Source organism: Rhinichthys klamathensis, unplaced genomic scaffold (genome assembly GCF_029890125.1).
Source record: "Rhinichthys klamathensis goyatoka isolate OS25496 unplaced genomic scaffold, OSU_Roscu_1.1 h1tg000127l_1, whole genome shotgun sequence".
NCBI lineage: Eukaryota > Metazoa > Chordata > Actinopteri > Cypriniformes > Leuciscidae > Rhinichthys > Rhinichthys klamathensis.
In genome coordinates, this window is record NW_026606664.1 from 2,518,866 (window position 1) to 2,535,039 (window position 16,174).

Below are 16,174 nucleotides of genomic sequence, written 5' to 3' on the forward strand. Positions count from 1 at the left end.
CCGTTTACGCCTATTAGTAAAAACACGAATTTGTGAAAACGCTGACATCATGCGTATGCATTTTACATGTTCAGTCGATGCGTGGACTCTTCACAAAGTTGACATCGCCAACGACTGGCCTTTCATGAATAATACAGCGTTTTTAGATCATTTTTTTAGTTTGTACCTAACCATCAATAGACCCATGAGTCATGCCAACCACAGTGCATATAACACTTTTTTTAGGTACGGATTCAGACATACATATCATGCTGTGACAGGCGTGTTGTGGAATATGGAGTCAAAAAAATAAATCATGATTGCAATTGTGACATTAATTTGGTTTATTTTCCTTTTTTATGTAACCTGATAAAAGGCAACACAGCTGTTGTGACTTCATGAATGTGTAAATGTCACATAACCACACTTGAAAAAGGCATCTTAATCACAGTATGGGAAAACATAAGGCATTTCCAAAATAGCCATATCACTTAAAGTCAAACAATCGAATATATAGTGACGTTTTCACAGACCGGTGAAACAACTGACCATCTAAAACACTGCGGAACATTGCATTTTCCCACAGAAGAGATATAATACCTCAGACTCAGCAATGCAATGAATAGTTTATATATATATATTTATATATATATATATATATATATATATATAACTGTTATTTGAATAATTTCTCATGAAATGCTTAGTAGACGCATTCACATACATAACTGCTATATATACGGCAATCTGAACGCATCAATCAAATTGCACTAATTCACACCCGTCAGCCCTGGCGTAAAACATTGCAAAATAGGACTAAGGGTGTGATGCTTGAAAATGTTAAAGAATTGAAATAAAGATGACAGCAGCCCTCCTTTGGTATCCCCGCGATCCAAACAAGACGAATTCGCAAAACGTGCACTTTTTTTTTTTTTTTTTTTTTTTCAAAGAACTTGCCCATTTAAGCTCAAGTCAGACGTCAGACGGTTTATGTTTAGTGTGGATCCCAGAGATACCCATCAGAGTGGCTGGAAGCCGAAGACACACTGATCCCTCACCATCCCTTTTCCGTAGGAGCGGATCACACGATCAGCGCCCGAATAATCACTTCCGAGGAAAAACTTTTTGCCGAGCAAACATGACTTCAGAGAGTGGATAATAATAATAAAGAAAAACAAAACAGGGACAAAAAAACAAGAACCCCCCAAAAAAGGACAAGGAATGTTACCAAGAGATTCACGCTTCTAAGGGACATCTAGAATTTGCGTGGAAATCACAACTAGGTAAAAAGAGGAAAGAGCCGTAGCCATAGCACAACACACAGGAGCAAAGCCGAGATAAATAGAGGGGAACTGAAGCTCAAGGGTTCGGGGTGGAGCCGGTGGGAAGTGGGGTCACAGGTTCTGACAGCACTGAAATTTGTTGCCCTTTAACCCATCGGTAGTGGGCGGCACACTGATGTCCACTACGTTGTTCCCGGGAGACTCGTCATGCATGGACCTGTCGGCGATCTGCTTCTGTGACACGATCCGATAGATTTCTGCAACAAAAAGAGCCGAGTTACGTTACGAGACATTTCATTTGAGATGCCCAATTGGAATGTGTTACGGTGTGGTCACATTTATCATCAATTGCACATTTTCGGGGCAAAATTCAGTCATTTCAATTGCAATCCACTGAGTTTTGCGCAAGGGCGAAAGATTTCCCAATGGGTTTGAGTTGGTCGAGCAGATTCGCCACGTTGACCAACAAAAATACATTTACTTACAAAATTACTTGCATTTTGTCTACTGTGATCGCACCTTTAATCAGAATCAGGACCCACCTGTTAGTATGTTTTTAAATGCCTCCTCCACATTTGTGGAGTCCAAAGCCGATGTTTCGATGAAGGAGAGATTGTTCTTCTCTAAATAACACAAGATGAGAGATATTTTAACACCTGAAGTAGATCTGTTCTTATCCAACATCAGAACAAAAGCCGGAGGAGACGCTCACCTGCAAAAGCTCTGGCCTCATCGGTGGGCACGGCCCTCAGGTGCCTCAAATCGCTCTTGTTGCCCACCAACATGATGACAATGTTGTTATCCGCGTGATCCCGCAGCTCCTTCAGCCAGCGCTCTACATTTTCATAAGTCAGATGCTTTGCGATGTCATAGACCAGAAGAGCTCCAACTGCACCCCGGTAGTACCTGTAAACAAGATCCACGCAAAACACATACTGAAAATGTATATCATACAGGATCATATTCAAATTCATATTCAGTAAAGATAAATGGATGTAAATATTTGTTAATGACAATGACTAAAATAAAAAAATAAAAATATTTTAATGAATTTTGATATTTTTTAAGTTTTATAGAATTATTATTAATTCAACTATAAATAATTGTATTAATAACTATACAATTATTTTATAGATGTACTACTATTGGTAAAACATTAATACAAATAATAATAATAGTAATAAAATTACAATATATTATATAATTATATATAATTATATATATATATATATATTATCAACAATAACTTATACTATACTTAATTATACTATACTTAAGTATAAGTATATACATATAATATATACTTATACTATATTTAAAAAAAGATTATAACTGATAATTATATTTCTATACAAGAAATACAATTATAATAATATTAAATAGAAATAAAATTAATATATATTTTTTTAATTTGATCCATAACTTCATAGAATTATTACTATTGATAAATTATTACAACTACAAGGCCTACTACCACTATTATTATTATTATATAAATTACAGTATTCTAAATATTATAATTTCATCATTAATGATTAATAAAATTACTAAATGATGCATTGATTAATCAAATTATTTTTATTTAGTTTTAATGTAATAATTTGATTATTTAAGTTTTATAGAATTTAAACTATAAACCAGCAGCAGCTACATCAGTACTGTATAAATACATTTGCATTTTTTCTAGAAAAGTGTTACATATAAAATAAAAAGAAATGAAGGGTCTATAATTTTTATGGTAGGTTTATTTTAATGGATAGAGTAGAGACAGAATAATCAACCGAAAAATCCAGAAAAACACATTATATAAAGGTTGTAAATTGATTAGCATTTGATTAGCGAGTGAAATAAGTATTTGATCCAACCAGCAAGAATTCCTCCTCCCACAGATTGGTTATGTGCCCATGTGGAACACAGATTAGTCCTGTCACTTTAAGAAAGTACTCCTAATGTCAGCTCGTAATGTGTAAAAGAAACCTGTCCACAGAATCTGTATCTTTCATTCCTTCCTCTCCCGCACCATGGGTAAGACCAAAGAGCTGTCAAAGGACATCAGGGACAAGACTGTAGACCTGCACAATGCTGGAATGGGCTAGAAGACCATCAGCAAGAAGTTTGGTGAGGAGGAGACAACTGTTGGTGCCATCATTAGGAAATGGAAGAAATACAGAATAACCATCAATCGGCCTCGGTCTGTAGCTCCATGCAAAATTTGGCCTCATGAGGAAAGGATGATCATGATAAAGGTGAGGGATAAGCCCAGAACTACAAGGGAGGAGCTTGTTAATGATCTCAAGGCACTTGAGACCCCAGTCACCAAGCAAACCATTGGTAACACACTACGCCGCAATGGATTGTTATATACCTATGGGTCCCCCTGCTCAAGAAGGCACATGTAGAAGCCCATCTGAAGTTTGCCAATGACCATCTAATGATTCAGAGAAGGCTTGGGAGGAAGTGCTGTGGTCAGATGAGACCAAAATTGAGCTCATTGGCATCAACTCAACTCGTCGTGTTTGGAGGAAGAGAAATGCTGACTATGACCCCAAGAACATCATCCCTGCAGTCAAGCACGGAGGTGGAAACATCTTGCTCTGGGGCTGTTTCTCTGCTAAGGGTACAGGACGACTTCACTATATTGAGGGGCTGATGGACAGGGCCATGTACCTTCAAAACTTGGATGAGAACCTCGTTCCCTCAGCCAGAACACCGAAGATGGGTCGTGGATGGGACTTCCAGCATGACAATGCAAAAGCATCAAAGGAGTGGCTCAAAAAGCAGCACATTAAGGTCTTAGAGTGGCCTAGCCAGTCTCCAGACCTTAATCCTATAGAAAATCTGTGGAGGGAGCTGAAACTTTGAGTTGCAAAGCAAAAGCTAACAAACTTTAAGGATTTAGAGAGGATCTGTAAAGAACCAAAATCCCTCCTGAGATGTGTGCAAACCTGGTGACCAACTACAAGAAACGTCTTACCTCTGTGCTTGCCAACAAAGGTTTCTCCACCAAGTGCTAAATTATTTTTTGCTCTGGAATCAAATACTTATTTAACTCACTGAAATGCAAAGCAATTTATAACCTTTATAATGTGTTTTTTCCGGATTTTTTGGTTGATATTCTGTCTCTCTCCGTTAAAATAAACCTACCATAAAAATTATAGACCCTTCTTTGTAAGTAGGCGAACTTACAAAATCAGCAGGGGATCAAATAATTATTTCCCCCACTGTATATAACAAATAATTTTACAGTGAAAAAACATCTAAACATTTTTGACCACTCACACGATGACAAAAACACCTTTTATTTTGGTGGCATTGGCCAATTTATTGACAATAACTAGGTTTTGAAGCATGAATTAAATGTTTTGGGTGAGTTACTACGTTTTGCAGACATGCAATAGAGCAGGGTTTTTAAAAAATTTTGTGTGTGTGGACCACTATTTGTAATCAAGAATTTTCGCGGACCACCTCATAATACACATAATAAAATATGTCTACACACAGTCCTACCTGAATTAATCCGCACCTCTAAATAGGCTTACTAGCACTAAAACTATAACTGGTCATCACATCAGTACAACAGCTTGTTAAAAGAACGTTTACTGCACACAACGGCTGCCACATATTTAATTTATTTATTTACTCAAGCGCCCGAGGGCATAATCGGGTTCATTTTTCAGGGATGCAAACATGTATGGTCAAAAAAGAGAGAGGTAATCGAAGCCCTCGCCCCGCGGCAAATATCCAGATACTTACATTGCCGCCACCCCTATAGGCACATATAGTAAAATGAAATTCAAATAAAGTTTTGTCAAAAAAGGTTTTATAAAAAGATAAACCTCACATATTTCAGCCTTTAAATAATTTTTCACAAAAAAGGTTTTATAAAAAGATAAACCTCACATATTTCAGCCTTTAAATCATTTTTATAAAAAGAATGAGTCAAAAAAAGATAAATTACTTGCCATTTACATTGATGCACATTAGCAATCTTTTATTATTAAAAGTAAAATTCGGTCCGATTTCCCGTGCTGTCTGTCGTTGCTATGCAACCATGCACTGCGCTCTCCACAACGACAAAGAAGTTTTAGTAGCTAATAGATTTACACCATCGAAAAACGCTTGCTGTAGCTCTGCTACAAGATTTATTTACGGAGAAGAGAAAAACACCCGTAGTGTTTGGGTGCAGCCGGTGCACCCCCATTGTTCATGTTGACTGAGCTTTCAATGTTTACGGAAAGGATGAAGCTGATTGGTTTGTTCTTGTCACATGAACTGCGATGCGTTTTTGCGGCATTATGAAAAGTTGAGGTGTTTTCATCTCGCTGCGCTTGGAAAAAATGAGCGCGTCGCTTCAATTATGAGCGCGCTTGCCGTGCGCCTACATGAAATAACGAACTTGAGAGCGCAAACGACACGATATGTAGCCCTTGACGAGCTACCTCCAATCAGGCCACGAGCTACTGGTAGCTCGCGAGCGACGTGTTGGAGACCCCAGTAAAAGATACAGCAAGAAACACTATGGTTCACACTTGCGCGCATACTGCTGTTTTGGCGAGCAGTGTTCTGATTTGCTTATTTCTTATTTACTTGTTTGGTGGAGGCAATCCAGAATTATTGTTGGTGAAATTATAATCTAATATTTAATATAATGTCAAAATATTTGCCTCTGCCTCTTTTCTCTTCAGAGAACCTGTTGCTATCCACCGAAATAGGCCACTAGCCTATTTTAGTAATCACACAATAACTTGACAATTTAATTTAAATTTTATATCAATATAGGCCTACATATTCTTTTTACATTTTTTTAATGGGAATTTCCTGGTAAAATGAAGGTAAAAAAAATATTATTTTGTATTTTATTTTGCCTTTCCACGGACCACCTGCAGTACCCTCACGGACCACTAGTGGTCCGCGGACCACAGTTTGGGAACCACTGCAATAGAGCTCTGATGTTCCAGCAAACAGATTTGACAATTGAGCTTTACAGTTTAGAGAATACAAAAATCTGTTTTCGAAAAATGAGCCAAAGCACTTGAGAAAAACTGTAAATGGAATTCAAATAATAAAATAATTTAAAGTTAAAAATAACTTATCAATATCTATAAGATTACTTTATAGAATTATTACTATAAAAATCATTTATATTTATTTTTAATGATAATAAATAATTTCAAATATTAAAACTATTTTAACAATAATAATTCTGAAAATTATATTATATAAAATAATTATTTTATCTTAAATCTCTATATAATATCATCAATAATATTTCTATAAAATAAATAAAATTACCCTTATTAAATATAATTATAACAGTGTTTTATAAAAATATTAATTTTTATATAATTATGTTATTGTTTAATATTTATTTATTTTTTGAATTGTTTTATTATTAGATCACAAAAAAAAAGCCTTTTAAACCTTATTTTGGGACCTCCTGTGTGTGCTGCCAGTGCTCATGTACTCACGCTGATGTGATGGCTCTGTAGCGCTCCTGTCCTGCTGTATCCCAGATCTGAGCCTTTATGGTCTTGCCGTCCACCTGGATACTGCGGGTTGCGAATTCCACACCAATGGTGCTCTTGCTCTCCAAGTTGAACTCATTCCGAGTGAAACGGGACAACAGGTTACTCTTCCCCACACCAGAGTCTCCAATGAGTACCACTAGAAAACATAAGAAAACATCAGGCTGTTTCGAGCAAGACCTGATATCTAATAACGCTTCATAGCTGCTCTTATAAAAACCATATTTATAGTGAAGATATTATAGCCATCCATCCATCACCATAAGAATAAAACATAAAATGAAGGCCAAAAAAAGAACAGTCCTTGAAATTAAACCACAAACCAAAGTGTGCACCCAAAGCATATACATATGTCATAATTTGAAAAGCAGAATAACTAGATTAGTCAGTCATCCTGGTTAATTCAACATGACAAGGCCAGAGAGATAAGAGAGAAGCCATAATCTACAAACACACACTTCCACTGTCATTTTCCTTTTGCTCCATCAATTTGACACCATAAAAACTGAAACATAGGCTTAGTCAAATTCCATAAAGAATGAGAAATGCATAGAAAATATCAAACAGCTCATACTGTGTCTGTTGCAACGTGGTCACCTTTCACTTTTTCTAGATGAAACCTGAAGTAATTCACAAAACGGTTGTAGAGAAACACAGGTCAAAGCTTTCAACAATAAATCTTAAGAATAACCAATGTGGCGTATCTGTGAAACCTCTACAGACAGTTATTTGTGGTTTCTCACTCACTCAAACTTTTTAAAGGCTTAGTGTAAAAACAGGAACCCAATGGAGCCCAACAGGAACAAGACGTATTTGAATGGGCAAAACACACACACACACACAGACACACAAATGTTTTTTTTAGAATGACGTCATGATAATCTACTGTTGTCAACTTCACATTACAGAGTTCATCTGTAAACTTAACGATTTAACTAAATTACGAGTTGTAAATACGTCCCAACTACAAAAAAATGCTTACAATTGCAGATTAATGACCAAATTTGGCCTGTTGAACATCAAGAAGGGACTCTTGTGTAATAAACGACAAAAAGTTTCATATGGCCTAGCAACACAACCACACTAAACATTAAGCAACACATTACTAAACGAATAGAAAGTTACCCGTTTTTCGACGTTATTGGTATTGACGTATATTCCGCTGAAGTGAATTGAACAGATTTTGTTTATCATTTAGGAACGAACTGCTTATATTAAAACAGACAAGTTAGTTTTATATAGTTCACTTTAGCTTCTACTGCAGTTTGAGAGCTATAGCTGCTTAGCTAACATAATACAACTAAATTAATCAAATTGCATAATGGTTTAGTGAATAGTGACGATGCAAATCATGAAAATCACTATTAAAATGTATGAATCTACTTTCAACTTTTGATTCTTTGAAAGTCACCGGGTAATATTTCTATAGTAATGTCAGCACCCTAGCATTCCAGCTAAACCAGCTACCCACAGTCATCAGGAAACTTGCCGTTTTCTTTGATAATAAAGGAAACCAAAACACGTGTATTCTTCTCTTTGATACTACACTAATCACTGACCTTTAAACAAATAATCGTATTCGTCGTCACGGGTCCCCATGGTTGGTTTACCGCACTGAAATGGTGTTGTTGTTGGCGACGGATCTCCCTTGATTAGCGATGTCCGATTCGTGAACGAATCGCTTTTGAGTCGGATCTTTTTAATGGCCGTTTGAACCGGTTCACAAAACAAACCGAATTGATTCGAGGACAGAGCTGATTTAAATACTCAGAAATTCATTAAAGCACGCAAAAACGTTTGCAGCAGTGAGTGCTGTATACAAATTATATCATCAATTCATATAGATAGATAGATGGATAGATAATAGATGGAGGATGGATGGATGGATGGATGGATGGATCTGCTGTTCTCTGGAGTATGTTATGACTAAGGCAGGGATGGGCAACGTCCTGGAGGGCCACTGTCCTACAGAGTTTAGCGCCAACCCTGAAAAATCACCTGCCTGTAACTTTCTAATCCTGAAGACCTTGATTAGCTTGTTCAGATGTGTTTGATTAGGGTTGAAGCTAAACTCTGTAGGACAATGGCCCTCCAGGACTGAAGTTGCCCATCCTTGGACTAAGGTCAGGGAAAGGGAAAAGGGAAGGGCAGATCTGTGTTTTATAGGAGGGGCTTGTATGCTTTTTTTAATGCTGGTGTATGATCTTGTATGAAGAGCATTTCAGTGTTTGATGCACAAAGATACAGCTAAAAGGTAAGCTTTATTGACGATATAAATATCATAAATCATGAATAGCCTATCTAAAATTGTGATGTTGTATTTGCTAATCTAAAACACATTTATCGTAAACCTATGCTATCGGTTTCCAACACGAAAGTTTCTCAGATCTAAGTAAGTATTTCACTTTTAACAAACTGTTATTACATTACAGTGATTAAAATAAAAATAATTCGTCCATTCAGTCATTCTTTGTCGAGCTGATTTCAGTTTCATTTCTAGTTAAACGGTCTAGTTTCTGACCGGGCGGGTGAAACCTTATGCAAATACTGCTTAGCAGGATATATTTTGTTCCATGAGCTGCCTCTGCGATACCATGGTAGAAAATAATGTTAACGTAAATTTATTAGTTTATGCTGACATCAAATAAAGAATTGTTTACTGTTAGTTTAATTTGTTAACTAAAGTGTGTTTACTTCTATGAGTGTAAAACAACTCATAGAAGTGGTATTAATTACTGATATGTAATTAATTTTTTCATATATTTTTGTCTTGTCTTAAAGATGAACAAAAGCATGGTCACCCTCACTTCTAATTTAACACAAGAGCAAAGAAAGCAGCTCTGTGGTTTGCTGGGGAATGTTGAACTGACTCTTCTCTACAAAGCTTCTGTTCATGGATATAATGCTTCTGCTTTCCATCAGCGATGTGACCGTCAGGGTCCCACATTACTTGTAGCCTATAACAGTTCAGGCTACATCTTTGGTGGATACACTAGTGTAGATTATACTCAAAGTGGACGGCAAATTACAGATGAGGAAGCTTTCCTGTTCAGCGTTGAAGGCGAGATCCCTGTGTGCATCAAAGTTAACAGTGGACAGTATGCACGTCTTGATGATGCTGGAGCACCCAACTTCGGCCAACAGTTGTACTTTTGCTACAGCAACCAACCAGTTGTATATCATCAAGGACAGAATGCATATGGTGTATATAAAGTGAGGGTTAATCCATTCAATTTTAATCCTGCCACACTGTATGGGAATGACACTCAGCTGAATGAATGTGAGGTGTACAAAGTGGAACAGAGTAAGTAAACTATCAGAATTTTTTTTTTATAAATGTTTATTGTATTTGATATACACGTGTATAGTTAGTTGTGTAGAGTAAATTATAGAAATTCAGTAAATTTAAGATACTGGACTCTGAAATTCAGAGTCCAGTATCTTAAAATATACTGCTGTTAATGTTAATGCGAAAGTAAGTTGTATAATAAAACTTCCCCAGAAAAAGATCCTCAGATCAGTGCCAAGATGAAGCCATGGAGAAATGTTCAGTGGACAGCAAAGTAAGTTTTCACTCAGTGATATTTTGCTGCTGATTTCATACAGTTCTGTTATAATAAAGTCGTGATCTCTGTTGTAGACAAAGAGACGAGCTCATGAAAATGATCAGGAATTATAAACCCATGATGACGTCTGTGAGTCGGGTCAGAATCCTAATGATCGGTCCTGTAGGTGCTGGAAAATCCAGTTTCTTCAACTCCATCAACTCCGTCTTCATGGGCCGCATGACCAGCAAAGCCATGTCAGGATCTGCAGGCACTAGTCTGACCACACAGGTACAGATTCAACAGGATTCATAGTGTTTCCTACAGAAGTGTCTCTTCAGGTCAAGAACAGCTCTTGATGACTTCAGGTCTTGATGTGTTTCTCTTCTTGGTTGGTAGTTTCGCACATACCCAGTGAAAGACGGCCGTGAAGGAAAGCCGTTGCCATTTGTGTTGTGTGACACCATGGGACTCGAGGAGCAATCGGGTGCAGGACTGGATATTGATGACATCAGCAGCATTCTTCAAGGTCACGTACCAGACCGCTATAAAGTAAGTGCATGGGTTCATGTTTGGGCTTGGAAATGTATACCGGTATTTATGAGTAAAATGTATCTTTCATTTCCATTACTTTCAATTCAGTTCAACCCCATGTCACCATTTCAACCGGATGAGCAAAAGGCCTGCAGACCTGCATCTCTACAGGAGAAGATCCACTGTGTGGTGTATGTGATCGACGCCACCAAAATCTCCCTCATGTCTGACCAACTAGAGGAAAAACTCGCTGCCATACGCAAAAAAGTGAACTCACTGGGTAAGTTAAGATTTTTTAGATAATTGTTATATCAAAGATTAATTGTAATCTAGTGACTAACACTAATACTTGCGGTTTGTTGCATAATTCTTGTCTTATGCCAAATGTTCCAAAACTAACTAATGGTTATTTACACATTTTTTAAGGCATTCCCCAGATGGTTTTGATGACAAAAGTAGATGAAGCATGTCCTGATGTGATGGAAGATCTTCAAAATATTTATATCACTTCTTACATCAAGACGAAGGTGAGGCATGATCACCCGATAACATGGACTTTTCGTTCAGGACTCAGTGACCTGTTGTTCCTTCACATTAAGTCACTCTCTATAACCTTGAACCTCTCTTAAACCTGGCATTGTATACTACAAATATTGTCGGTTTTGTGACAAATTCCTCATGCTCAACTTAGTCACTTTGAATAGAAATGCCTGCTAAATGTATAGATGTAAATGACATGTTGTTTTGTCTCTGCAGGTGCAGGAGGTGAGCTCTCGGTTGGGTGTGCCGGTGTCTTGTGTGTTACCGGTGAAGAACTACAGTCAGGAGCTGGAGCTGGAGCTCAACTGTGACGTCCTGCTTCTCACCGCTATACAGCAGATGCTCAACTTTGCAGACGACTATCTGGATGATATTGGTCCTATTTAGGACAATCTTATAAAGTGCTGCTAGTTGAGTTTTATCTCCCTTTGTAGCTGATTTAATATTATATTTGTGTGTAAGCTTGTACTCATTATTATCGATGTACATCTCTAGATCACCACAATAAGGCATCTTAAGATTATTCTGTTCTTTTTGTCTGTTCTATTTCTTTAAGAATCTTACATAGTCATTCAAGGTTATGATAGGAAGTGCAAACAAAGTTCTTATATCACTTAAGCATGTTGCATTATTGCTGTTGATTGTTATAATGTTGTACCACAATATGGTTTTTAACACTAATGAATGTTAGTACTGTGAATTAAGAGAAATCACACCAACAACTGTGTAAGCATAAAAAAAAATTATTTCGCATAAATAGGACATTTGTGAGTCTGTTTGAAAGTTTTGTTCAAAAAAATTAAAATTAAAATGAACAATTTATACACATTTTTATGACTATTTTACTTTGACTTCTGTATAGAAAAATACATTAAATAAAATATACTTTATATAAAGATAAAATTATAGCCTATATTTTATCATTTTGGAACAACTGAGTGATAAAAGCCTCTCTTGAAGGTCATGACGTTGCATAATTACCTGCATGCTGAAACAGACATGATTATTTTAATACTTAGGCCTACTAACTTTACAGAAACCCAATCACAGAACTGAATAAGCTGAGGAAAAAAATTACAGCGGCAAATGTGGTACATTTTATCTCTGTACTGTTCCTGTCTCACTAGGTGTCTACTATCCACTTTCCTGTTACAGACATACGTGTATGTGTGTGTGTATATATATATATATATATATATATATATATTTCAATATGGTAGAATAGAGCTGTCCATAGTATTTTTTTTTCTACTAAGTCAATGGTGCCAAACAACTGTTTGGTTCCAATCGTTCTTCAAAATATCTCCCTTTGTGTTCAGCAGAAGAAAGAAACTCATACAGGTTTGCAACAACTTGAGGGTGAGTAAATGATGACAGAATTTTCATTTTTGGGTGGAGTAGGCTATCCCTTTAATGACGTTCAGAATCTGTAGCGCAAAATGTTTGACAAAATCTTCCTCCACTCATTGAATTTTTTTTAAATTAACATTAGCCTATTTGTTATTATAAGACGGATGAGATGATATATGCCTGCATTCTAGAAATAAATATGCTAAATGTAGAAATAAACGTGGAAATAAATAAATGCTGTAGACATACATCATACTACTGGGGTCCTAAGCTGGGACTTATCTCTTCGCTGGGACTCAGCACTTCACCACACTGGTACATACCTGTCAAGTATCCCGTTTTGGCCGGGAAAGTCCCGTATTTTACCCTTCTTTCCCGCCGTCCTCCCGTATTAGTGTTTTCCCGTAAATCTCCCGTATTTTAACCTGCGTTATTGAAAAATAATAATACCCCGGGCGGAGTAAAAAAAAAAAAAAACATTCCCACTCGGAGCTCTGTCACTAGCCTCGCGATTACTACAGGTACTGTAGGTGGCAGTGTCGCGAGGTTAGTGGTCAGATGATGAGTGACAACGCGAAAAAAAAAAAAAAAAAAAAAAAAAACAGAGTCGGATGATCTACGCTATGATATGACAGAGCAAGGCACTCCTGCCAAAAAACCAAAACCCTCATGTACTAAATACCGCGATCAATGGGATAGCGAATTTACTTTTCTGAAGAGGAGCAGGGTGGGGGACAGCGACAGTCACGGTCACGGTTAGCATCTCACACGGGGAAGGAGCATAGTACGAAAGATTGTTACAGAGAATAGGATGACGTTAGACAACAGAACTGTTTGCTACTCTCTTGTAAAATTAACCACTCTGGCCCAGCCCACAAATACACTCCTTCCAAAACAGTTAATACAAAGTCTGCAACAAATTTGTTCAATAACTCACTAAAAGAGTAAAGAAAAGTTATGTGAAATGAAAAGAAAAACTGCAAATGAAAAGCAATGTGAAATGAAAATAATGTGTGGAATGAAAATAAAATGTAAATGTAAAGACAAGCAATGTTAAATGAACAGAAAATATGCAAATAAGCCTTTAAATAATGCTCTTAATATATATATATATATACCATATATGTGTGTGTGTGTGTTTTAATTAACACCTGTCTTAAAATGTAAGGGGAGCTTGGTTGGGGTGGTGGGACTGCTCGCGGTGGGCGCCGGAAAATTTCCCTTATTTTCAAATCCAAAACTTGACAGGTATGCACTGGTACCCAGTTTGCGCATCTAAAATATTGCTTATATTAATGAGCATAATAAGCCTTTTTAATGAACATAAAGGTCCATGTTTAATAGAAATGTTCACGAAACTAAATGAAAATGTTTAGTGAAATTAGAAAATATTTAAGAGATCATTAATACAACTAAATTTAGTTACATACATAGCCTACATGTTCTCATATCCATATTTTGTTCTAATGTCACAAGCCTAATAATCTCAAGGTTTACTGGGTTTTACACGATTCTTGTGTGGTATTGATGGTGTGCCTACTAAAATAAACGCGTGTATCTTTTCTTCTCACCGCTCATTCCTGGTGGTTTAGGCAGGGGACATTGACAAATACTCCGAGTCGCCACCTGTCGTTTCAAAGAGTGGTACAACGGCGAGCGCGTCAAGTATGCCTCGTCCGTTTGGGGAGGTGCACGCGCGCGCATTATTGCAGCGGGCGGAGTTCACGGCTCAGTCTGGTTGTATGTCTATGCAGGAAACTTGTAACGTTCTTCTGGCATATTGACAGTCAGGAAAGAGCTTACATTTACATGTTTATGTTGCACGAAGAAAAAGGTAAGCATCGTTGTGTATATAAATATTATAAAGGTAGGCCTATTAAATAGCCTACTATGTTGGCCTAATTATTCAAAATTTCTAAAGTAGGCAATTTTATCGTAGGCTAATCCAAAACGCAATCGGGTTCAAAAGTGAAATGCTTTTTTCTCTGATCTGAAACTAGTCTTTAACTTTTAACTATTTTTGAAGAATAAACCTTATCATTAGTTTCAGTTTCGATTCTGGTGTTGTGCCGAATTTCGATTCCCTGCCTGCCAGATTATTACTCCCCTCCGTTGAGTCTGCTACCTGATTGATGATTGGATAAAATAGCCTACATGATCTATATACATAATATAAGTCCTACATCCAGGGATGGGCAGTATTTCAGATACATGTATTTAAAATACGTATTTGAAATACAAAATACTATTTTGTATTTTGAAGCCTTTGGAAAAAATCAAATGTAGGCTAATTTGTATTTAAATACATTTAAGATGAGTATTTTTGTATTTTCAAAATACATAAAATAGCCTACTTTTTGCCAGTCAACCTCTTTATCAGGGTAGACTGGTTTCATGCATAAACTAGTTCAGACACGCCCCTCCCCCCAACCGCAACATTCATGCATGTGAGCAGCAGCGATTTTTCTGGAATAAGGTGAGGACGTCATGATCAATTCTACTTGTTGATTAAAGTTAAATTTAAAGGCCTGAATAAATAAAGTTATTCAGATTTGCCTTCAGTTAACATGAAAGAATAAAAGTTTGTAAAATGTGTTTAAAGCATTACTGCATGTTAGGGCTGGGTGATGACACTACATATCATAGTGATGATATAAAGTGTGAATCGAACTTTTTCTAAATCGTTTACATAGATAACGTTAGGCCGGGGTAAGCAAATTTATCCGTGCAGCTTTTAGTGGGCAATTTAAGAATTATTGGAACATTGGAGTGGGAAAAGAAGCACTGATGAAATAATGATACACCACAAAAATCTTGAGCTTTTAGTTTTATTGTACATAAAAAAATAAAAAATAAACTTTGGGTAAAATAGTGGCAAATTAATTCTAATTTAACATTTTAGATAAACTTTCTAATTTTAATAAACTTATAGAAACAAATAAACTTTACATAAAATAAATATAAAATTACTATACTTAAAAATATGGGTTTAATAATACTGTGTCGCAATATATCGCAACAATATGTATCGTTGATAGTTCACCCAAAATAAAAACTACTGTGTGAGAAAAAATTCACGTTTTCAGAGTTTTAGTGTGAGTACTATTAAGCTATATATAATGTTGAATATAATAATAATGCAATGGGGGAATATTTGTGGGTCCTGATAATGCCAAATGTCTGATGTTACCAGTAAAGTAAAGTGGCCTACATTATTTTAAATATACAGTATATCTAGTCAGTGACAGAGTGCAAGCATATTCGTCTAAAATAATAATTTATTTTCAGCTTCAGAATCATGAATATTGTTTTTGTGGTGTCTCTATTGTCCTGTGCATTGGGTTTTTGCATTGGGTTGGTTTTCCGCAAAAAAAAAAAGCCTCAAAAGTGTTAGAAATTCAGTTTTTGCTGTTGTATC

General features: G+C 36.4%; 2 protein-coding genes across 7 annotated transcripts in view; one reads left to right on the top strand and one right to left on the bottom strand.

Moving 5' to 3' along the window:
* Positions 1-919: 919 nt before the first annotated feature.
* Positions 920-8,498, bottom strand: rab11ba (RAB11B, member RAS oncogene family, a). 2 transcript variants are annotated; one of them, XM_056256500.1, is made up of 6 exons: positions 8,347-8,426; positions 7,362-7,407; positions 6,731-6,926; positions 1,975-2,168; positions 1,805-1,885; positions 920-1,519 (listed from the first exon to the last, which is right to left on the bottom strand). In XM_056256500.1, coding segments are annotated over exons 2-6 (618 nt in total). In that variant the 5' UTR covers positions 7,363-7,407; positions 8,347-8,426; the 3' UTR covers positions 920-1,373. The 2 variants fall into 2 exon arrangements, with proteins under 2 accessions (XP_056112475.1, XP_056112474.1); XM_056256499.1 differs by lacking the exon at positions 7,362-7,407 and having other exon boundaries at positions 8,347-8,498.
* A 1,069-nt stretch (positions 8,499-9,567) lies between these two features.
* LOC130089258 (interferon-induced protein 44-like) overlaps positions 9,568-16,174 on the top strand; it is a 59,197-nt gene continuing 52,590 nt past the window's right edge. For 2 of the 5 annotated variants that reach the window (XM_056256515.1, XM_056256516.1), the window contains exon 1: positions 14,506-14,590. Coding sequence is in view for 3 of the 5 variants with exons in the window: in XM_056256509.1 (XP_056112484.1) it covers positions 9,569-10,091; positions 10,290-10,350; positions 10,428-10,623; positions 10,732-10,884; positions 10,975-11,146; positions 11,293-11,393; positions 11,623-11,793 (1,377 nt within the window). In the remaining 2 variants the exon portion in view is untranslated. Of the gene's footprint in view, positions 10,092-10,289; positions 10,351-10,427; positions 10,624-10,731; positions 10,885-10,974; positions 11,147-11,292; positions 11,394-11,622; positions 11,930-14,505; positions 14,591-16,174 lie in introns of those variants that run through there. The other 3 variants (XM_056256509.1, XM_056256514.1, XM_056256508.1) reach the window with 3 other exon arrangements.